We start from the raw sequence: 25,444 nt of genomic DNA, 5'->3' as shown, positions 1-25,444 counted from the left end.
TTTCCTGGGAGCCCACATGATTCTAATGAACTGAAAATAACAGCAGGAGTCGGTCATTTGATTCCACACACTTGCTTTACCATTCAATACAATTGTGGCTGAATCACTACTTCAATGCGGTGTTCCTGCTCTGTCCTCATACCCTTTGAAATCTATCTTCATCCTTCTTAAATATACTCAATGACTTGACCTCCATCCCTTCTAGGGCTGAGAAATCAACTGATTCACCATCCTCTTTGTGAAGGAAGTTCTCATTTGAGTCCTTACTGTCTATCCCATAAGCTAAGACTCTGACCTTGCTCTAGACATCCCAACCAGGAAAAACATCCTTCCTACATCTTTTCTGTCTAGATCTCTCATAACTCCACGCAATTTTGTGAGATCCCCTCCCATTCTACAAGGCTTAGTCGGCCCAATCTCTCCTCATCGTTCCAGGAATCAAACTGGTAAACATTCACAATACTCCATTTATGGCTAGAATATCATTCTTTTACCCAAAAGAAAATATAATCAAAACTATTACGCAGATCTAATTACTGAATTTATTTTTTGTGTGCTGGCTGGTAAATTGATACTAAATAAAAGTGATTCTTGGAATAACACATTTACTCATATCTCATTGTTCTTCTTTAACTCAAAATACATTATATACCAGTGTTCAAATATATTTATAAACAATACTCACAGCATTCTTCAAGTCAAGATACTTTGTATTCCTGGTGACTGGAATTCCCGATAAAAAGGCCAAAATGTCATTATTTGCCTGAGAGAAAAAGAAAAAAAATGAATTTGTTGCTTTAATAAAAACATTCCAATACTATGGATTTATTCCTCTGTTCATCATGTCTTTATTTTCCCGCCCCTGCCCCTCATACCATTGAAGGGCAAGATACAGTATTAACTAATTTTCACTTTCAGGTGATGATCTGTTTGCATTTCTCCAACTGTATTCTGAAATTTTCAGCCTTCATAATCTTTCTATGATCACTGTCCAACATATTAGTTTCTTCATATTTAACACAAAATTATGTTTTATACTTGATTTAAATAAAGTGTGTTAATCAATTATAATCACAGATCTAAACAAGCTGTTCAAATAGCCTCCCCTCAATTGACCTAAGGTTGAGCAGGCACTTTGAAGCTGGTAGTGGATTTCATCATTGATGTCTGCCTTCAAGAGGTGGCTCCCAAGATCTTGGAAGAGACAAGAGTTTTCTAGCGTATAGCTGTGAGCTTCATTGCTGGAAAGCAGCATGGGAAAATTGTTGGAGGACATTGGTTCTGTGCAAGGCCCATCCTCTTGTATGCTTCAGTGCAATGTTTCAATTGTTTTGCAGCATTATCTGCATGTTGCAGTTTCATATTGAGATTTGAGCTATCTTGGCTCTACAGTGTAGTGACTTCAGGTTGAACAGTTTCCCACAGGTTCTAAAGACTAGCTCCACTCCCACAGAAAGTTTGTTGGAAGTGAAATGTAACAAAGGGCTAAGAAAGAATCAGTAAAATGCTGGGGCATTGGCGCATACTTTTTCGCCACCTGTTTTCAATGAGATTGGTTCTACTGTAGATCTACAAATGTTTGTAGTTTGGGATCATTGATTACATGCTGCTATGGAGCAATACAAGTTGGAAACAAACTTCTATGGACAACCAATCGTGTGGAAATTGTTCCACAGTCCCTCTCAACCGTGGAGTCAAAGGCCTTATTAAGTGAGGTTGAAAGTGTTGTCACATAGTGGTTTTGTTCCTCCTTGCATTTTTCTTGGTGTTAGAATTCTGAAGATTACATTTACTGAGCCTCCAGCTAAAAGATTCCACACTGTAATCTGGAAGGGGGGGGTGAGGGTGGGGGGCTACTAGGGGAGGGCAGAAAGCCAATAAGGAGAACCTTTATAGCTATCACCATTGGTCTCATCTCTTAGAAAATTATCATGATATTTCTGAGGTCCCTCTCTTCACTGATATGCATTATAATATGGTGGCCTTTGTGACCACATCTCTACACTGACAAGTTTTTAAATTTTAGCAGGGATAAGGTCTGTTCCCAAGAGCTTACTATTTTTGATTGATGTGGCCTTCATAACTTCTTGTCAGTTAGCAAAATTGGTACAAATAGCTTACTGTGGATGGAGTCAGGATTATTCAAGCTAAGGAGAATCACAGTTGAGGAGGTCCTCGAAGTTCCTTTAGATGGGTCTTTAGCTGCCTTAATGTTTCTGACAAGCGCTAACAGATTGGACGACCTATCCTAGGTTCAGCACGTAGATGCAATTACAAGGAAGACAGACTATTTCTTATAAAGGTTAAGGAAGCTTGTCATGTCACTGAACACTCTAGCAAATTTCTACAGATGTACCACTGGAAGTATCCTGACTGGGTACATCATGGTCTGGTGAGTCGAATCTGCGGGAATGTAAGAAACTGCAGAGAGAAGTGAACATTGCCCAGTACTTCAATGGAACATCGTTTTCTACCATCAGTATCTATACGTGGTGCAAGCCTCAAAAAGGCAACATCTAACCAGCATCCAGGCCATGCTATCTGCCCACAGCTATCATCAGGCAGGAAATCATTAAGCATGAAATCACAGATCACCAGGTTCACGAATGGCTGCTTGCCATCAACCATTTGGTTCTTGAACCAACCTGCGCAACCTCAACATAGCAAAACTATGACCACTTTGTGCTAGCATAGGTTTTTTTGTTCAATCATGTTCCTTCTTGTATAATCTATGTTGTTAATCTCTTATTAATGTTGTGTATCTGATGCTATGTCAGAGATGCTGCTGCAAATAAGCTTTTTAGTGAACCTGTGAATATGTCAATAAACTCGACTGTTGATTTGAGCTCTGTTCTTGGCTCTCAGGACACTTGGGTGTTTTGACCATGCAGACCTATTAAAATGCTGAAGAACCAATACATGTCATGGCAGTTAATAAGTTGCTGCCCCATGTGTGCTTGAAACCCACCAAATGATTTTAAGGTCACAGATGTTTGCTGGACCTCTGCCTTCAGGAACCTGTAGAGCTGTTTCCCATCAAAAAGCACCTCAAGCCAAGTCACTTTTTATTGTCATTTCGACCATAACCGCTAGTACAGTACACAGTAAAAATGAGACAACGTTTTTCAGGACCATGGTGCTACATGAAACAGTACAAAAACTACACTGAACTATGTAAAAACAACACAGAAAAAAAGAAACTATACTAGACTACAGACCTACCCAGGACTGCATACAGTGCACAAAACAGTGCAGGTATTACAATAAATAATAAGCAAGATAATAGGCACAGTAGAGGGCAGTAAGTTGGTGTCTGTCCAGTCTCTGGGTATTGAGGAGTCTGATGGCTTGGGGGAAGAAACTGTTACATAATCTGGTTGTGAGAGCCCGAATGCTCCGGTGCCTTTTCCTAGATGGCAGGAGGGAGAAGAGCTTGTATGAGGGGCGAGTGGGGTCCTTCATAATGCTGTTTGCTTTGCAGATGCAGCGTGTAGTGTAAATGTCCGTAATGGCGGGAAGAGAGTCCCCAATGATCTTCTCAGCTGACCTCACTATCCGCTGCAGGGTCTTGCGATCCAAGATAGTGCAATTTCCAAACCAGGCAGTGATGCAGCTGCTCAGGATGCTCTCAATACAACCCCAGTAGAATGTGATGAGGATGGGGGGGGGTAGGAGATGGACTTTCCTCAGCCTTCGCAGAAAGTAGAGATGCTGCTGGGCTTTCTTTGCTATGAAGCTGGTGATGAGGGACCAGGTGAGATTATCCGCCAGGTGAGCACCAAGAAATTTGGTGCTCTTAACGATCTCTACCGAGGAGCCGTCAATGTTCAGTGGGGAGTGGTCGCTCCGTGTCCCCCTGAAGTCAACGATCATCTCTTTTGTTTTATGTGCACCTTTTATGTGCAACAGATTAACTCCTCAATCTCCTTGTCATTCGCATCAAGCTAGTCCTGGTTTTTCTTGTTAGAGAGGCCAAATATCACTCCATAAGTTCCAGTTGTGCCAGACTTTTAGGCAGCCATAAGATACATCTTATGGTTGTCCTAATGTCCTATAGATAGAAGATATATATAGACCTTTTTACAGCAAAACTTCTGCTAACACTAATGTCTTGGGATAGGCTGATGAAGATCCTGGTTGAATAGGCTCCAATGTGAAGCTGAAAATTAAACAAGCTTAATAACTTGGTCAAAATGTGAACACTGAAAAAATCTGCTATCTGTATTTGATTGCCTTCTTGGGTTGATTTTACAAACGTAATAACAACTGAGTTTCTTTGTCTGAGAACTGCTCCTGAGACATAGCCAGAGGTATAGAGGAGTATTTGGAAAGCCAGGAACAAATCCAGAATGAAATCCAACTGTGATCATCCCCACCATGTAGAGAACCTTTCATGAGGTTACCTGAAAAAGTAACAAAGCCTCAAGGATACTAAATACTCCCTATATAATTACAGGTCTTTCTTTTGCCCAAAACCTAGGCTTATTCAAAAATAGAAAAGAATTTCTATAAGAGTAAAACAAGACTGAAGAAGTTTGGCATGAGTCCCCAAATCCTCAGGACTTTCTACAGGGGCACCACCCAGAGCATCTTGACTGGCTGTGTCACCACCTGGTACAGGAACTGTACTACCCTCAATTGCAGGGCACTGCAGAGAGTGGTGCGGAAGGCCCAGCTGTCCTTTATTCAGGACATTACAGCAGCAGGTGCCTAAAAAAGGGCCTGGAGGATCATGCGGACTCAAGCCACTCCAATCACAAGCTGTTTCAAATGCTTCCATCCAGCAAACAGTATTGCAGCAGCATTAAGGACAGTACTAAAAGTCTGCTGGGCAGCTTCTTTCACCAGGCCATCAGATTTATCAATACACATTGATCTATTGCATATCTCACTGTACATTGTACCTGACTGGACATACATGAATACAAAACAAGTATGCACACATTCCTAGTGTCTGGGCAATATTCTCCCACATTTCCCTTCCTTATTGCTTGTACACAGCAATGGTGATGCAACATAAAGATTTTTACTGACTCATATTGTGAGATGGGTGTAAGAAATAAAGTTCTAAATCTAAAGATATAATACTGTTTACATGAAATCATAGGACAAAGGCTTATCTGCACTAAAATTTTTAAAAATTGCTTACTTCATCCAGGACGGCAAATCGTTTAGCCCTCTGCCTCTGACGCAACAATACAAGACCAGCAATGATGTCAGAGGGCACAATGTCCAAGTCTCGGAAGAACTCAGCAAAGAGAAAAGCAACTTCAGAATATGCATCCTGTAAAGCAGATAACAGCATTATTAGCAAAACAGAATTGTGTTTCTAGCATTATTATGTTTAAAAACAAAATACCTTTACTATAAAACCATGCATGATGTCTTATTTTTTCTGTAGAGGGAAAAAACCCATATGCATCATTTGTGAGGTCATCATATGTTAAAAAAAATCCAGCATTAGAATTGCAAATCCCATAAGCTTGTAATCTTTCTAGCAATTCCTTTGCAGTGAGGAGCATTGGCACTTCTGAGGACTTTCTACCAGATATTGGAAAGTTCTATCTTTGCAATAATATATACCCTTCTGTGAATAATGATCTGACATTTACACATACACACCACAGTTCATTGCTCCTTTCAAAGTGGGGTTTAAATTCACAAACTTCTGGTCAGATTCAAAAATTGCACTGTTGAGCCAAGGCTGGTACCTTATGACATTATATCAAGGATCAAAGTAAATTTGTTATCAAAGTATATATTTGTCAACATATAGTACCCTGAGATTCATCTTCTGCGGGTATTCACAGTAAATACAAAGGACACAATGGAATCAATGAAAAACTGCACACAACAAAAATGAACAAGCAACCAATATGCAAAAGACAACAAATTGTGCAAATATAAAAAAGGGGAAAAAAGCAACATAACAATAATAAATAAGTAATAAATATTGTGAACATTGGTTGTAGAGTCCTTAGTGAGTTCATAGGTTGAGGAATCACATCAGTACTGGAGTGAGTGAAGTTAGCTACTCTGGTTCAAGAACCTGATGGGTGAGGGGTAATAACTCTTCATGAACCTAGTGGTGTGAGACCTAAGGCTTCCTGGTGGCAGCAGTGAGAAGAGAGCTTGGCCTGGATAGTAGGGATCCTTGATGGCATATGCTGCTTTCCTGTGACAGCAATCCTTGTAAATGTGCTCAGTGGTGGTGTGGGCTTCACCTGTGATAGACTGGACTGTATCCACTACTTTTTTTTAGGATTTTCCACTTAAAGGGCATTGGTGTTTCCATACCAAGCTGCAATGCAAACTGTCAGGACACTCTCCACTGTGCATGTATAGATGTTTGTCAAAGTTTTAGATGACCTGCCGAATCTTTGCAAACTCCTAAAAAATAGAGGTGCTGCCATGCCTTTTTTGTAATAGCACTGGACCAAGTATCCTCTAAAATGATAATGCCAAGGAATGTAAAGTTTCCCTCACCACCTGACCCCTCAATGAGGACTGGTTCATGGACCTCCGGTTTCTGGCTGACGTTAAGTTAAAGGTTGTTGTTGTGGCAGCATTTAGCCAGATTTTCAAACCACTTCCTATATGCTGATTCGTCACCATCTTTGATTCGGCCAACAAAAAGTGGTGTTGCCAGAAAGCTTAAATATGGCATTGGAACTGTACTTAGCTTCACAACCATAAGTATAAAGTGTGAAGAGCAAGATTAAACACGGAGCCTGTAGTGCACCTATGCTGATGGAACAGATGTTGATGTCAATCCAAATTACGGGGTCTGCAAGTGAGGAAACCGAGGATCTAGTTGCACAAAGTAGTACTGATGCCTCTGTCTTGAAGCTTGTTGATTAATTTTGAGGAGATATAATGTATTCTACTAAAATTAAACAAAGATCTTCCAATTAATAATCACAAAAAGCAGCGAAAAGGGACCAAAATGTGAAAGTCTATAATAAAAAAGATACAAGCAATGGAATGAACAGTTTTGCCTCAATCAGCTCAAATATTTCAATTTTAAATTGTGCAACACTGTGATGCATGCAATGTAGCGTAATGATCTACAAAGAGCTGTATAAATATATTAAAAATATATCAGAATTAAATAGCTGAACACAACTACACTTGACATTAACAGTAACTATTACTGCAAAAGATTAGTGTAATCTTATAGAGGGACCTTAGATAATCGGCCAGATTATTTTCAATCCACTGATTAATATGGCAACATTGCTAGCAATAAACCCTGCTTCACAACTGTACTGTGAGCAGAATTGATCTTATGATGACTGAGCTATTGGACAACACTACCAGTATTCCTGATGACTTTTAATAGTTTGTTTAGTCAAATAGTTATTTCTCCAATTTAAAACTTGTTTACAAATTAGTGAGCTGGAACTGATAAAATTAAGTATAAAAACTGTATTATAAAGAAAATTACGGGAAGAATCTTGAATGAGGGGACATGGTTATTCCTTTTTAAAACTGAGCTTCATTTCTTAAAACAGAAGGTGGTGAATCTCTTGAATTCTCTACACCAGAGGAATATGGAAATTAGATTCCTGGAGTTATTTAAAGAGGAGGTAGATAAATTTCTGAAATACAAGGCAAATGAGGTGCAAAAGTGGAGCTAAAATGATCAGATTAGCCAGAATTATATTAAATGAGGGGTAAGATTGAGGGACTGGGAGCTTATTTCTACACATATTTTCTTGCATGTATTCTTTATACGTGTAAAATCATGTAAAATTGCTGTTAATAACAAAAATAGAGAGAAGTTAATGAAAAAGTGTTAATTAAAATTCTATTTTAAATGAAGTCAACAATTCTTAAGATTCATAGCAGAGTGCATGAACGGAGGGATCTTGGTGTCTATGTACAAAAATCCCTCAAAGTTGTAACACAAGTTGATAAGTGGTTAAGGTGTAGCTGTATGGTTTATTAGCTTTCATTAGTCAATGGATTCAGTTCCAAAGCTGCAAGGTAATGTTGCAGCTTTATAAAACTGTGCTGGAGTATTGTGTTTAGTTCTGGTCACATCGTATAGGAAGTATGTGAAAACTTTACAGACAATGGAGAGATGTACCAGAATGCTCTTTGGATTCAAGAGCATGTTTTAGGAGGAAGGACTGAGCAAGCTGGGAGTTATCTCTTTGAAGTATATATGATAAGAGCCCCCCCCCACCCCCGCCCAGGGCAGCAGTGGTTAATATGAGAGGCCATACTTTTGAAGTTATTGGAGGAAAGTATAGTTTGGGGGAGGGAGGAGATGTCAGAGGTCTTTTTTTAAAAAAAAAGGACAGAGTGTTAAGTGCATGGTGCATACTGCTGGAGGTAGCAGATACATTAGAGATGTTTAAGAGACTCTTGGGTAGGAACATGGACGAAAAAATGGAGGGGTATGTGGGAGGGGAGGGTTATATTGATCTTGGAGTAGGTAAAAAGGTTGTCACAATGCTGTGGGCTGAAGGGCCTGTATCATGCTATGCTGGTCTAACAACTCCATTCAAATGACTGCACTGCATTCCAGCTAAGGTAGACATGAATTGAGGGGCCATTACAAAGGTTACAGGATGTTCTTGATCTACATTATACAGTGAATTTAGAAAGAAAGCAAGAGGTCAGGAGCACCAGTCTGACTTCCAGTGTATTCCATACTCCCATATCGCTGCAACACACTGACACATGCTGTACTGTGCATAGTCAACATACTCTCATTATTTATTGAGCCATATTAGCAGGATTAGAAGCAGTTAAAAAGTCTGAAATTTCAAGTTCTCACATCAGGCTGGAGATGCAACGGTCAGGTTTTGACAGATGTGGCCTTCTCTCATGCACAATAAACACATGATAACAGACTCAATAATTGAAACAGAAGACCTATAATTTCGAGAGATAGCCACAAATATATTTTATCAATTTTAACCCTGTATCTAGCAACACGACTATTTTTCAGGATGGATCAGATTTAGAGACCAAAATTCTTCAAGTATGCCCCAAGAGAAAAGGTTTATTTTAAGCTTAAGTACCCAGAAATTAGTGCTTTTAGTTAGGCTTTTGCTGCTCTACTCACTACAAACTGCATCCTCAATTTTCTAGTTACTGCCTCCAGATTGATCCATCTTCCTCATCTATGATATTCCTTTCCATCCTGTACAGTGCCCCAGTGTAATACAGTGATAGTCTTGAGCCCACGAAAACTGTGTTTTACTTTACAGCTATAGAATACAGTTGGATCTGTAGCTGGTATTAATTTAGGCCAATAAGCTCAGACCAGGATCGACGCGGTTCCAGGAACTCTTGCATATCTCAGCTCCCAGCTCCAGGACTAGTAGAGTATGGTGTTCAGCACTGAGTGAGCCCCAGGGACCTGAACGTACAGTGGGAAATAGGAAGAGGGCAGTGGCAAGGGGTATTAATAGAAATTCAGTCTTGGGTCTTCAGCCATACCCTCCCACTCCCCATATATGGTTGCTCTTTTTAAACATTTGAGGTATTTCTGCAGTTTCCATAAACAAGTTAACAGGACTACCAGTGTGGCGAGTGCAAAAGTGGGCAGAAGGAAGAAAGCAAATGCAGGCCTGGCTGACCAGTCCTGGTGGCCAGACATGCTGCATCACAGCTGCACTAATTGAGAAATCACAAAGTTAATAGGATAGTAATCTTCATTCACACCAAGTTCCAGTATTGTCATTAGAATGAGATACACCATATACACACATACAAATTTCTTTGCAATTTGCTTTATTAGACTACTAAAATGAACTATCATCAGATCCAATGCTGCCAGAAACTATTGCTAATCACTATTTCTCCAGCAGTCTGAACCTAAGTGTCTGCATACGGTATTAAGGACAAACCTACTGACAGTCTCATTTTATTATACTCATAACAAATGCTATTTTGAGATTTTAATTGTAGGAATCGAAATGACTTAGAACAGCACACCTGTTTCTAGGACAACTAAACAGAGAGCAATCAACTCATCCCAATCAAATTTTACCTGCCTCATTTTCAGTCACAAAACCTTACAAAAATAAGCTGCCTATTTTGTACTGTAAAATATAATTTAAATAATACAATTTGGCCTACTTGTGAAGGTGCTTCAGTGCATTCGGGCTGATTTCCCATTTTCATTTTTTCCCTTATATCAACCATTTGTAACAGATCATTGCAAACTAAAGAACAAAATATTTTAAGTATATTCTGAATAAAAAAAACAGCACACTCAATACTACTGGAAGCTGCAAGTGCTGGAAATATTTCGGCTTCATTCTCTCACATTGCTTTTCCACCTTCCTCTAGCTCTATTTATACTTCTCTTCATCTCTGATGAAGGCTTAATGACCCAAGATGTTAACAATATCTTTCTTTTCACATATGTTACCAGTCCCTTTGAATATACACAGTATTTCAACTTTTTAAATTTTTGGAGCTAGGGAAATTGCTACAGTATTTAATGTTGTTATCCAATAGCGTTCCCATAAAAGAAAGTGAAAATGAAATTCTATTGTTGGGGGATATAGCTCTAAGGCAAGTAAAAATTGAACATGGTTTAAAATCTCAAGATATGCCGTGATAAATTTCCACCTAGGGTACTGAAGAACTTCGATAATTACAAGCTCCCTTGTGGATATTCTTCAATTCAGTGAAGTCAAGCAAAATTCAGATTTGTGAAATAACAGGTGGCATTCTTTACAAATCCTGTTGAGAAACTTAACAAATTGACCCAGAAATCTGGCAGTGGTAAACTTCCCACATTCACCTATACAGTGAGTTCAGCTTATCATGCTTTTGGTTTAAGAGCATAAAGATTCATGTGTGGCCATACATACCAGAACTGCCAATGCAGCCATCAGTGTGAGTATCCAGTTTGCAATCTTCAAGATGCATGGCTTTACACTGGAATGGAACAAGTTCCATGGCCATTCTGCGCTCATTTTGTTTAATACCTGCTCCCTTTTAAGTTGGCTGTTTCTGGTACACCTGTATCACCCTACTTACTGTACCGCATATTTATAATCTCTGCAAAAACCATGCTGATTTTGAACAAAGTTCTCACCCTGGAGCCTCGTAATTCATGCTGTTGTGTATTTAATTTCAGTAATATTTGAGTAATATTGTAAATATATTGCTTGATTAAGCATTCTTTGTTGTTTACATAATGCATTGCATGTTATCTGTAAGAGTACATAAATGGCATACATCACCACGCCACCATGTCATATGCGCACACACTTAAAGTAAAAAACAAGACTTGCATTCCCAGCTCCCTTGATTTCCTTTTAATTACTTTTTGTTTTGGAGTTACAAAACATACATAACAGTGGTGACAAGGAAGTTTTAAAAGGACCTGAGATTAAAGTGCAGTGAGATGTTCAAGTTCATTTTAAAGAAGCAGCGCATCATGTGCTTCTTATAAAGGGATAGAACATGGTCAAGTTTTTTAAAAAAGGCAGAAAATGAACAAATTCATGGGTTTAAAACAGTGCATACCAGATAATAGTAATAATAAAAAAACAGAAATGGCTGACTACATCAGAAATATTGACACATTTGAATACACTACAGAAAACTGAATATTATATACAGAGTGATTGAGTAAAATTTCAAAGAAAATGAAACAGCTAATGAGAAACATTTTTGCTGAGTGCATTGGATTTGAAGGCAAAGAATTTCAAGTGTTCAATTTTGAAGTTCAAGTGTTCCAACCAAATCAGATAAAGTGAGCTTTGTTGATATTGTAAAAGTAATGCGGGAACATTTAGAACCAAAACCACTGCAGTTTGATAAAAGCTTTAGGATTCGTAAGCGGAATAAAAAGGAATGCGAGTCTATTTCAGCTTAAGTGGCTGAATTGAGGAAGTTGTCTGAGCATTGTTAGGTCAGTAATGGGCTTAATGATACACTGAGAGATCATTTACCTTGTGGAATCTTACAAGAAAGCATTCAAAAATGGCTCCTAACTGATGCACAGCTTACATTTAAAAGAGAAGATGGAATGGAAACAGCAGACAGAGACACAATTGAATTACAGTCGGCACTCCTTATCTGTGAACTCCGCATGCGCGAATTCAACCATCCGTGAATCGCGACAACCTGGAAATGCTCTTCCAGAACTTCTTGTTCAAGCATGTACAGACTTTTTTTGGTCATTATTCCCTAAACAATGCAGCAAATAGCAGCAAATATTAAGCAATAGCAAATTTAAATAGCAGCAAGAAGCGGAGAGGGAAGAAGTAAAAGAAGCTTGGAGAGAAGCTGTTTTTTTTAAACTGATCGCGGCAAAGAGGCTAGACTGCGCAGGCACATGACGTAGCGTGCCAAAGGTTTAAAAAGAAAGACCACCATATACAGTAGCCATCTTCAGAGTGGACTGAGACACAGTGGGACAGCTTTAGCTCAATCAGGCTTCGGCAAGGACAGGCAGAGGTGAGGTTTGAATGAGGCACAACTGTGCAAGTACGTGAAAGTCGGCCCATGAGGCAGCAGGAGAATTTAAACAGCGAGTAGAGGCTGAGTACGAGCTTCACTCCAGGTGAGGTAAGGTTGGGCAATTTCCTTTAATTAATCTAATTAGCTTAGGAGTAGGTAATAGAGGCAGCAGTTAGGGCAGTTGAGTGCTCCATTTGCAGTATGTGGTAAGTCAGGGCGAGTGCAATTGTCCCTGATGACTACACCTGCGAAAGGTGCATCCAGCTGCAGCTCCTGACAAACCGTGTTACGGAACTGCAGCTGGATAAACTTCGGATCATTCGGGAGGTAGAGGCAGAGATAGACAGGAGTTTCAGGGAGATAGTCAGCCTTGGAGCCAGGAGACAGGTAGTTGGGTGACTGTCAGGAGAGGGAAGGGGAATAGACAGGAAGAGCAGAGCACCCCTGTGGCCATTCCCATCAAAAATAAGTATACCGTTTTGAATACTGTGGTAGGGATGACCTACCAGGGACAAGTTGCAGTGTTCGCATCTCTGGCACCAAGACTGGACTCTCAGCTCAGAAGGAAAGGAGGGAAAAGAGGAGAGCAGTAGTGATAGGGGATTCGGTAGTTAGGGGGACAGATAGGAGGTTCCGTGGAAGAGATCGAGAATCCCGGATGGTCTGTTGCCTCCCTGGTGCCAGGGTCCGCGATATCTCAGATTGAGTTCTCAGTATTCTCAAGAGGGAGGGTGAGTAGCCGGATGTCGTGGTCCATTTAGGAACCAATGACGTGGGTAGGAAGAGTGAGGAGGTCCTGAAAGGTGACTTTAGGGAGCTAGGTACCAAGATAAAGGACAGGACCTCCAGGATAGCAATCTCAGGATTGCTATCAGTGCCATGTGCAGGTGGGTTTAGAAATAGTAAGATAGTGCAGATCAACACCGTGGCTGAAGACATGGTGCAGGAGGGAGGGCTTCAGATTTATAGATAATTGGGCAGTTTTCCAGGGAAGGTGGGACCTGTTCCAGCGGGACGGTTTACATCTGAACTGGAGGGGGACAAATATTCTTGCAGGTAGGTTTGCTAGAGAGGCTCCAGTGGATTTAAGCTAGATACGAGGGGGAGGGGAACCAGAGTGTAGGAACAGATGTATGGGAGAAGGAAGAAAAAGAAGACAGTAAAGTTCTTTGTACTGTTAGAGATAAACAGACAGGAAGAGGTGGAGAATTTCTTAAATGCATTTATTTTAATGCTAGGAGCATTGTAAGAAAGGTGGATAAGCTTAGAGCATAGATTGATACCTGGAAATATGATGTTGTAGCTATTAGTGAAACATGGTTGCAGGAGGGGTGTGATTGGCAACTAAATATTCCTGGATTTCGTTGCTTCAGGTGTGATAGAATCGGAGGGACAAGAGGGGGAGGTGTTGCGTTGCAGAGATTACAGAGGTGCTCTGGCAGGACAGATTAGAGAGCTCGACTAGGGAGGCTATTTGGGTGGAATTGAGGAATGGGAAAGGTGCAGTAACACTTATAGGGGTGTATTATAGACCACCTAATGGGGAACGAGAATTGGAGGAGCAAATTTGTAAGGAGATAGCAGATATTTGTAGTAAGCACAGGGTTGTGATTGTGGGAGATTTTAATTTTCCACACATAGACTGGGAAGCCCATACTGTAAAAGGGATGGATGGTTTAGAGTTTGTAAAATGTGTGCAGGATAGTTTTTTGCAACAATACATAGAGGTACCAACTAGAGAAGGGGCAGTGTTGCATCTTCTGTTAGGGAATGAAATAAGTCAGGTGACGGAGGTATGTGTTGGGGAGCACTTCGGGTCCAGTGATCACAATGCCATTAGTTTCAATATAATTATGGAGAAGGATAGGACTGGACACAGGGTTGAGATTTTTGATTGTAGAAAGGCTAACTTTGAGGAGATGTGAAAGGATTTAGAAGGAGTGGATTGGGACAATTTGTTTTATGGGAAGGATATAATAGAGAAATGGTGGTCATTTAAAGGTGGAATTTTGAGGGTAGAGAATCTTTATGTTCCTGTTAGGTTGAAAGGAAAGGTTAAAAGTTTGAGAGAGCCATGGTTTTCAAGGGATATTGGAAACTTGGTTAGGAAAAAGAGAGATATATACAATAAATATAGGCAGCATGGAGTAAATGAGGTGATCGAGGAATATAAAGAATGTAAGAAGAATCTTAAGAAAGGAATTAGAAAAACTAAAAGAAGATACGAGGTTGCTTTGGCAGGTAAGGTGAAACTAAATCCAAAGGGTTTCTACAGTTTTATTAACAGCAAAAGGATACTGAGGGATAAAATTGGTCCCTCAGAGTATCAGAGTGGACAGCTATGTGTGGAGCCGAAAGAGATGGGGGAGATTTTGAACAATTTATTTTCTTCAGTATTCACTAAGGAGAAGGATATTGAATTGTGTAAGGTAAGGGAAACAAGTAGAGAAGTTATGGAAACTATGACGATTAAAGAGGAGGAAGTACTGGCGCTTTTAAGGAATATAAAAGTGGATAAATCTCCGGGTCCTGACAGGATTTCCCTTGGACCTTGAGGAAGGTTAGTATAGAAATAGCAGGGGCTCTGACAGAAATATTTCAAATGTCATTAGAAATGGGGATGGTGCCGGAGGATTGGCGTATTGCTCATGTGGTTCCATTGTTTAAAAAGGGTTCTCAGAGTAAACCTAGCAATTATAGGCCTGTCAGTTTGACGTCAGTGGTGGGTAAATTAATGGAAAGTATTCTTAGAGATGGTATATATAATTATCTGGATAGACAGGGTCTGATTAGGAACAGTCAACATGGATTTGTGCGTGGAAGGTCATGTTTGACAAATCTTATTGAATTTTTTAAAGAGGTTATGAGGAAAGTTGACGAGGGTAAAGCAGTGGATGTTGTCTCTATGGACTTCAGTAAGGCCTTTGGCAAGGTTCTGCATGGAAGGTTAGTTAGGAAGGTTCAATCGTTAGGTATTAATATTGAAGTAGTAAAATGGATTCAACAGTGGCTGGATGGGAGATGCCAGAGAGTAGTGGTGGATAACTGTTTGTCAGGTTGGAGGCCGGTGACTAGTGGTGTGCCTCAGGGATCTGTACTGGGTCCAATGTTGTTTGTCATATACATTAATGATCTGGATGATGGGGTGGTAAATTGGATTAGTAAGTATGCAGATGATACTAAGGTAGGTGGTGTTGTGGATAATGAAGTAGGTTTTCAAAGTTTGCAGAGAGATTTAGGCCAGTTAGAAGAGTGGGCTGAACGATGGCAGATGGAGTTTAATGCTGATAAGTGTGAGGTGCTACATTTTGGTAGGACTAATCCAAATAGGACATACATGGTAAATGGTAGGGCATTGAAGAATGGAGTAGAACAGAGTGATCTAGGAATAATAGTGCATAGTTCCCTGAAGGTGGAATCTCATGTGGATAGGGTGGTGAAGAAAGCTTTTGTTATATCGGCCTTTATAAATCAGAGCATTGAGTATAGGAGTTGGGATATAATGTTAAAATTGTACAAGGCATTGGTGAGGCCGAATTTGGAGTATTGTGTACAGTTCTGGTCACTGAATTATAGGAAAGATGTCAACAAAATAGAGAGTACAGAGAAGATTTACTAGAATGTTACCTGGGTTTCAGCACCTAAGTTACAGGGAAAGATTGAACAAGTTAGGTCTTTATTCTTTGGAGTGTAGAAGGTTGAGGGGGGACTTGATAGAGGTATTTAAAATAATGAGGGGGATAAATCGAGTTGACGTGGATAGGCTTTGTCCATTGAGAGTAGGGGAGATTCAAACAAGAGGATGCGAGTTGAGACTTAGGGGGCAAAAGTTTAAGGGTAACATGAGGAGGAATTTTTTTACTCAGAAAATGGTAGCTGTGTGGAATGAGCTTCCAGTAGAAGTGGTAGAAGCAGGTTCGGTATTGTCATTTAAAGCAAAATTGGATAGGTATATGGACAGGAAAGGAATGGAGGGTTATGGGCTGAGTGTGGGTCAGTGGGATTAGGTGAGAGTAAGCGTTCGGCACAGACTAGAAGGGCCGAGATGGCCTGTTTCCGTGCTGTAATTGTTATATGGTTAATGTAGTATACCAACTAGTTTACATAGCATTTACATTGTATTAGGTATTATGAATAATCTAGAGATGATTTAAAGTATATGGGAGGATGTGTGTGGGTTATCGTGGATCGGGATCGAAAAAAATCGTAAGTTCTCTTACTAAGTAAGTCGGAACAGATACATCCGGTATTATTTAGCATCAGTTAGTCAAACGTTTGTCTTGATATATAGTATATAATTTACCTTTCTATGCTTATAAAACACTTAAGTGCATATGTTTCAGCGCCGGGCTCCAGTTCGATCCAGTGACAGACTGCTATCGAGTGCGCTCTTCATTCGTGCCGGGTTGATGTGAAGGATCAAAAACCCAAAACCCAATAATTAAACCACTGCGTTGCTTAGTAATAATTGTAGCTTTCATCGGAGCCCAGCCTTTCTCACTTTATCCTTTAAAATTGTTCCAATCGTTGACCGACGTAGCCTAACACTTTTCCAATGACCGATGGCGTTTCACCTCTTTCCGATCGCTTTATTATTTCCACTTTATTTTCAATCGTGATCGTGATTATTTTCATCAACAGAAACACTGCGGATTCAGAGCTCTGATGCCAGGTCCTAATGTCCACAGCACTGAGACAGGTTAAATAAGGTCTGGGGTTCCGCTGGGTCCTAAGGTTCACCGCATTGAGACAGGTTGAATAAGAGACTTGAGCATCTGCAAGTTTTGGTATCCACGAGGGGTCCCGGAACCAATTCCTCGTGGATGAGGAGGGCCGACTGTACAGTCAGGAATGAAAGTTAGCGTGAACAATATTGCAACATCTAAACAGAAACTTGCCTGGCTGAACAATTTGTTTTACCATTGTGGCAGGAGCTCATATACACCAAACCAATGCAGGTTTAAAGGCAAAACTTGCAGAAAATGCAACAAAGTAGCACACATACAAAGAGCATGTTGGGTAGACAAAAATAAATGCACTTCACAGGGAAGAGAAAAGGATAAAAAGTCATCTTGCAGAATCAAAAAGAGCACTAATATTCATACTATTGATGAAAAGTCTGATTATGATAATGATAGTAATACAGAACCAGATAGCACTGACATTTACAATATGAAAACGAACAATAGACAAGCAAAATGGCTTACACCAGAAGGGAAGGTTAAATTAATTAAAATGGATTTGGATACATGCTTAGCTGTTTCAGCTATTCCATAAAATGACTTTGAATGATATTTTGAAGATACTAAAGCTAAGCCTGCAAGTATCTAACTAAGAACTTAATCTGGAGAAAAAAATAACTCCAGTGGAAAGACATTCGCAACAGTGAAATACAACAACCAACAAGTCACATTGGGCTTGTATGCGGTAAAAACAGAAGGGCCAACCCTGTGGAGACATGAGTGGCTGAGACAATTACAATTTGATTGGAGATCCATTCAACATTTATGTGCCACATCCCCTGTAATAGAGTTAACTGAAAGCAATTTAAGAAAGGTACTGAATAGTACTAAAACTGTTTCCTTGCTGTACACATAAACTGTTGCCCAACATGGAGACCAACCTTAGTCCCTCTGGTCGGAAAGCATATAGGACCAAAAAAAGGACCATGCCACTCAGAAGAATTATGAAAATGACCAAAGCAGTGGTCTGACTACAACCATATTTGCAGGCAACACATTTAAGAAAACTTCTGACATGTTAGTCAGGCAATTACTTGCGAAATGTGGCTTGGTTTTAAACTGGAAGTTAGTTCAAGGAGCTTCAAGAAAGTTGCAAGCATTCAGGTTTTTTGAGTACGAAGAACCAGAATCTACTATGCATACATTAAGGTTATTGCATGAATTTCAAATGAGAGACAAAAAGCTGCTTGTAAAAGTAGATGAAAAGACCAACGTCCAGCTGGATGAATGGAAGGCCAAACCAAAAGGAGTCAATGGACAGATCAAAATAGAGAATTCATCATAGGGTCACAGAGCACAGAAACAGTCCATCTGGCCCATCTAGTCCATACTGAAATGTTATTTTGCCTAGCCCAGAGGTACCAACCTGGAGTCCATGGACCCCTCGGTTAACAGCGGAGATCCAATGCATAAAGGCTGGGACTCCCTGGCCTAGTCTCATCGATCTGTTCCAGACCATAGACCCCCCCCACCCCCATACCGGTCCCATCCATGTATTTATCCAAACTTCTCTTTAAAGTTGCAATCCAACTCATGTCCACCATTTCCGCTAGCAGCTCATTCCACACTCGAGTGAAGACATCCCCCCCTTTGTATTCTCTTTAAACAGTTCTCCCTCCCCCCTTCTCCTCTCCCCCCCCCCACCCCGTCCTCCTCTCTCCCAGCGTCGTTGGAAACCCAATGCAGTCATGGGAACATGCAAACTCCTGAAAGACAGCAGCAGGAATTGAACCCAGGGTGGGGATGGCTGGTTCTGGTACAGCGATTACACTGAGCCCTTGTCTGTCTCACTGCCCAACGCTGCAGGGAGTAAAGGCCGAACAGATTCAACCTTTCCCTATAACTCAGACCCCACAACAGCCTCATAAATTTTCTCTGTCCCTTTTGATGTCTTTCCTGCAGGTAAGTGACCAGAATAGCATACAATCTCCAAATCAGGCCTCGTATTAATGCTACAGCTCGTCCCAATTCCCTGCATTCGGATCCTAGCACTGTCCCTCCCTCCTTCTCCCTAAACCCTTCTGCAGAGACTGGACACGGAACAGGAAGTGATCACGTTGGTCAGCGAGCGGTCGATTGGGGTGAAGGATTTGCCCAACCAGGTTCCTGCCGACTCCCCCCGCTGGCATTTTTTCTTGTACACGCATTCGCACGAGGGCCAGACCCTCGATTCCCTGGGTGAATTGCTGTAACAAGTTTGCTACCTCCGTGAGGAGTTCTGCAGGGTGACTATTTTCCCTCCCCCACAGAGTGGTGGGTGCCCACAACAGCTTCCAGGTGCGGTGGTACAGAAAGATACAATAGTAAAATAGTGGTGTTTACTGGGCTGCATATCCTGTTTGAGACAGATATCATGGGCCGAGAGGCCTGCTCCTGTGCTGTCCTGCTCTGTGTTTGAAGTTCGGGTATTTTTGCTTTTAGGGTATTGGGAATATTTAGGGGTGTAATTTCTATGTAAAGGGAATGGACTGTAGGTCAACACCATCAACGAGTTGCTTGCTGACAGAAATAATGAAGGAACTGCACAACATGCTGCTGCCTGAGTCGATGGAGGCTTACAGTCAATTAGCGAGTGGCTGTCTTGATCACTTTCCTTGTGATAGCAAGACCCCTTTGGTCGTTGTTAATCTGATACGTCACAAGTTCGATTTGCTATTTACTGGATCTGAGCAGGGTTGAATAGAGGGGCCCTAGTCCTTGGTCAGAGCAAAGATTAGGCCTGAAGCCAGGTCCGTTGTTTGTAGCCACCCAGAGTGAGGGGCAAAGCCACTGCGCTTCACCGGGAGCGATGAGGTACAGTCCCTGGGAGTCAGTGCCCTCCTAGGGTTTTGCTCGACAGAAGACAAGCTCTGTTGTAGCTGACTGCAGATTTTTTAGAAGCACTTAATAGTCCTGGGCCTTAACTGTGAGGTCGCTTGCTTTTCAGCCACTAGAGTAGAGGCCTCTGAACTATCACACTCTACAGGAGCGGCGTAATGCAGTTGTGGTGACTGAAGACTGAGGACTGAGTGGTCTGGACTATACACATAAATATTTGTCTGGTTGTGGTTTTACTAACATTCTATAGGTGCTTGTATATGTAAGAACTAGGCCCATAGCCATAGAATCACCTAATGAGCGTTGGGGGCCAGTCGACAGATAAGATTGGTTGGTTGGGTCGTCTGGGCTGTATATATACATGTATATTCTATGCCGTTGTATTTTTACTGATATTTTATATAGGTTTGTCGTCTTGGATGCATCAAGCCGCAGGAAGTTGGGGGAGGAGGGGAGGTGATGAGGCGAACATCAGGACTCTTCTCACATGATTGTGATCTTGTGTGTGTTCCTGTATGTGACTGTTGGTAATGTGTCTTTGCAACTTGACACCGTAGTAACACTGTCTTGTTTGGTTGTATTCATAAGTATTTTGCTTGTTGTTTGCATAATGCATTGTGTGTTATCTGTAGAAGTACATAAATGGCATATGTCGTCATGCCACTGTGTCATATGTGCACGCCTTGCTTAAAATAAAAAACAAAGTTAGACTCATATTCCCGGCTCCCTTGTTTTCCTTTCGATTAGTGGTCATGTTTTGGAGTTACAAAACACGACACACACCATTCCCTTTCTCACTCAGAGCTTTGGTTGGTATTCTTTCCTGTGCACACCATTCAACAGTACTTAAGGTTAGTTCCTACAAATCTCATCAACAATACCACAGCTTCAGAATTCCCGTGGTTATCAATGCTGCTGACTCACAAATAATTCTTTATGCTGCACTTCATTAGTTCTGCTCCTCATATACTCATTGCTAATTTCTAATGTATTTGGAGACAATTATTTTTAATAACGTACAGTGCCAGTAATAGAATGAAACACAACCCTCTTCAATTACATTGAGCATGAATATCCACCATGCATGCAGGAGATATTCTACTGCAACATGATCAGTAACATCCACTGCAGCCTCTTACAGTACATGTAATAGACACTTTCAATGCTTCCCTTTCGTCTCTTGACATTCTCAGGACGAAGGTATTAAGGCTATCGGGTTTCAATGATGTTGTCGAAGTAAACTCAATTAAAATCAACCATCTTGTGATATTTGAACAAAAATGGCAAGAAATTTGTTGTAATTGTTTATTGTAAGTGGAAAGTGCTTTCTGAAGAAGTGAAAACATATTAAATAATTATTTCTATAAATGATTTGGGAGAAAGCAAAGGAGAAAGGTATGGAAATGTAATGGTTTATGACTAGTTCAGACAAAGAGAAGTTGCTTCTGTAGTGAATAATGAAAGAACCAAATACACAGATTTAAAGAATAAACAAAAGATAAAGGTTGATGTAAACAAAACTTCTATTGTGCAGAGTGATTATGAACTCACTGTCTGCAGGACTGATAGAAACGGAATTAATTTGGGTATTAAAGAAATATTTGGATAGGCACAAGTGAAAATAATTTGCAGGGAGAAGTCTGGAAGAATGGGACTATTACTCTCTGGGGCTTAGTTTAATCTCACCTAAAGGACAGAATATTCAGCATTACAGCATTTTCCCGACATCAAACAGTGCAACATACAAGATTTTAGTGCTTAGGACACTGTTAAGAGATTTGAATTCACAGCATTCCAAAATAATGAAAAGAAATTTGATATAAGCAAAGTCACACATCAGAAGGATACCAACTACAAGTATCTGTTGTATTTTATTGTTTTTTTGGCAACCACACATCAAATCACCTTCTCAATATAGAGAACAGAGGCCCCAAATGAGAATATCAATTGTACTTACACTCTGGGTGTCCTGTGTACGGGTGCAACAAAGAAAAAATTTCAATCGTCGACTCCAACTACTGGCCTGCTCTTCCTCCAAACGATGGCTGTAATTCAAATTCATATATTTAGTCTTAACATTTACCGTAGATGTCGGATTATAAGCCGCTACTTTTTTCCCACATTTTGAACAGCTTTGAACACTGCGGCCTTTAATACAGTGCGGCTAATACATGATTTTTTTCATGCCGCCAAAAACATTTTGCCTCGTAACAGTAGACCAATAAAATTGATGAGTAGTTCACAGAGGTCCAATGAAATTGTACGATAAATCAAGCGCACTTTCACAATTAAATTATTGTAAATCAGTCATTTGTACTCACCCTCATCAACATGGAAAACACTCGAAGAAAAGCATTGTGCTGCCTTTATGGCAGTTATTTAGTTTATAATATTTTCGCTTAGTAATTCATTTTCTAGTTAAAGTTAGAAGTGTTTTAACTATATTTGTTTTCTGTACTACATCACGGGATGCTATGACGTCACACCCGGTTTCGCCGCGTCTTGTGGGAAAAATGCCAGTTTGCGATAAACGGGAAGGCGGGGGGGGAGCGCATTACGCGAGCGGCATTGGATCTGAGCGAACGCTGCTTTTAAGTTAAAGGCGATCAATAACTTTTCCTGGTAGGCTGCAGTATATATATTTTTTACCAGTCGTTAGGAGATATTGGAATGTTGTTCAGTAAAAAAGTATACGCAACGTATATTTAAAAGTAGCCGCGTTACAGGCACGGTTCGAAAAAAAGCATTTGCAATATGTATTTGTTTATGTTACCATATGGATTTAATTAAAAGTTAAAAAATCCTCACGTGTAATATCTTTCTGTGTAAATATCTCATATTACAACGTGGGACACCTGCGGCCGAAAATCCGGTGCGGCCTGTACAAGTAAAAAATTGATTTTCTTTCTAAAATTAGAGCCAGCAGCTTTTAATCAGGTGCGCTCTGTAGTCCGGAATCTACGGTAACTTGTCAAGATAGATAGTTCAATTTTGAATATGTCTTCCTAATTATAGTTCCTTACAATATAGGATGTGACTCGGCCCATTGAGTCAATGCCAGATCTCAGAGTAATTCCATCAATCCCATTCCATTTACTCCCCATAATCAATTTTCTAACACATAGGCAATAAATCCTCCCCTATCCCATTCTATTCCCCTACCATTCACATACCCTGTATTCTTGGGACAATTCACCTAACAATCTTTATTTCTTTGGGATGTGGACGTGGAAAGAAACCTGAGCACACAGGAGAAACTTGCACAGTAATTACAGTATTTAGTCATATCTTGGAAAATGGGCACAACAACACTTAATAATTAGAAGTTCACTGGAGACAACTGGAAGCCAAACTAGCAACCCACCTTATTTCAAGTAATGAAATAGCCATATCATCCTTTTTTTTAATTTTAGGAAAAGCACTATTAGTGCTAAGAATGAACAGGTAATTTAAAGTTTATCAATAACCTAAACCTAAGTCACTACCACCCAAGACACAATATGCACACTTGTGATTTTGGAAGAGTAATTATGAACTCACTGCCTGCAGGACTGTTTACAACTACCTGTCATTAAATCATAATCACTCCAAATATGCTACCCTGATATGAATCCTAATTACCAATTTGTACAGCCAGAATCATGTGAGCACTGTTTATGGCAACAAAGATGAATCCAAAGAGTGGAGCTAATTCTGTATTGCAAAACATGTTTTTAATCCTCTGTTGACACGAGGGAACAGCAGTGAATGCAGCTGTCTCATAGCTCCTGGAACTCAGGTTCAATTCTGACTTTGGCTGCTGTCTATGTGGAATTTGCACATTGTTCCATTACTGCAATTTAACTGGCTATTCTAGGATTTTTTTCCCCTTTTAATTTTAGTTAATGTGAAAAAGAATTAAAGAATGGGGTGCTAGAGGAGTTAAAAGACGTGTGGGAGAGAAGTTAATGGGGTACAAGAAAATAAGGAGGTAGAATGGGATGAATAGGAGCCATCATAGGGTATAACAAATAACATGCCAGTTTGTGAAAGAATTGGGAAGTTATGGAGAACATTTTGCTATATTTTGAAAATATAAGATGAGAAATTACTGGCAACAATATCAGATTAATACAAACTTTCAGGCAACATTTGACTTTTCATGACAGCAACTGTACTGGCATTTTCTTTTTTTTTTCTGATTTCTACAACATCAGCAATATTTTACTTCAATTTAGTTTACTGCTGTCCACTGAACACATGCTCCAACAGGCACCTCTACTGCAATCCTAGTTTGCTTTAAAGACCACAGTAATGAACAAAATATGTGAATGCTCGTATGTTTTCAGACAGTTATCTTTACTCCTTTAATGCCAACACAGGAAGTTTTGTGATTCTAAAGGTCCTCAGGACAGCAGTGGGAACTGCATGTAACAACCACAATATGCTAGCAGCCAGCTGCTAAGTACTCTTAATTGTTTTCAAGTTTGGCTTCTGGAGTTTCTCAACAAATTTTACTACGATATTTACTATGCTCTGATTGCAGCCATCTTTTTGAGAGGAGGAAGATATCCTTAGGTGTGAACATTTTTGTGACCATGCTATTATAGATTTCAGCTCACAATTTCAGGTCACAATAATGCAGCACAATGATCATATTCAATTTCCTTCAGCATCTAAAATAGATAACTGTCCTTCATCAGCATTACTTTCATTAATGTAACCCTGCCAAGTGAAAATATTTTAACTTCACAGAAAATAGTGCAGAAATACACCAAATTAAGCAATCAAATTCAAAATGTACAGGAATGCCTGAACTCTGACTAGATAATTTCTTTTGTTAGCTTTTGGCTTCCTCTTCACTAAGTTCCAATTTGCTATTCTGTGTACTTCGGGTTTTTGCTTGTGAAATCAAAGTGAATTATTTAAGGAAAACATAAACCTTAAATTATAATATATTCCACTGCAATGCATCTGAATATCCTTGCCATCAAAGGTCAGTGGATTATTTTTAGATTGCTTCAGCTGGTGTCAGATCAATATCTGTGTAAGTTCCATGAAAGGGCACATACATAATTTCATCTGCCACCACTTTAAGAAGGTGCTGACCTTAAACAAGGTCCTGTGTAACTGATCAACTGGATATCCATGATTCCATAGCCCAGTTCAACAAGTGGGAATTCTAGAAACATCCTGATCAATATTTTTTAACCATCAAACAACCAAAGACACTTAATGCTTTCTCTCAGAAACAGAGTCAGATATATAATCAGATATATTATTCAGATATATGACACTGAAATTTGTTGTTTTGCAGCAGTACAGTGCAATCCATAAAACTATTGCAGGGTACAATAAGAATATATTAAAAAGCACAAAAGGATAGCAAAGTAATAAAGCAGTGTTCATGAACTTTGAGAGTGCATCTTCAGGCTCCTGTGCCTTCTTCCTAATGGTTAACAATT

General features: G+C 40.0%; 1 protein-coding gene across 7 annotated transcripts in view; it reads right to left on the bottom strand.

The window, feature by feature from the left end:
* dagla (diacylglycerol lipase, alpha) overlaps positions 1-25,444 on the bottom strand; it is a 350,361-nt gene that overhangs the window by 91,500 nt on the left and 233,417 nt on the right. For all 7 annotated transcript variants that reach the window (XM_073049359.1, XM_073049360.1, XM_073049358.1 and 4 more), the window contains 3 exons: positions 21,958-22,045; positions 5,150-5,284; positions 686-763 (listed from right to left, as the gene is read on the bottom strand). In XM_073049359.1, the coding sequence (XP_072905460.1) occupies positions 686-763; positions 5,150-5,284; positions 21,958-22,045 (301 nt within the window). The remainder of the gene's footprint in view (positions 1-685; positions 764-5,149; positions 5,285-21,957; positions 22,046-25,444) is intronic.

Source organism: Hemitrygon akajei, chromosome 6 (assembly GCF_048418815.1).
Source record: "Hemitrygon akajei chromosome 6, sHemAka1.3, whole genome shotgun sequence".
Classification (NCBI taxonomy): Eukaryota; Metazoa; Chordata; class Chondrichthyes; order Myliobatiformes; family Dasyatidae; genus Hemitrygon; species Hemitrygon akajei.
This window is presented reverse-complemented; position numbering and strand designations above follow the sequence as displayed.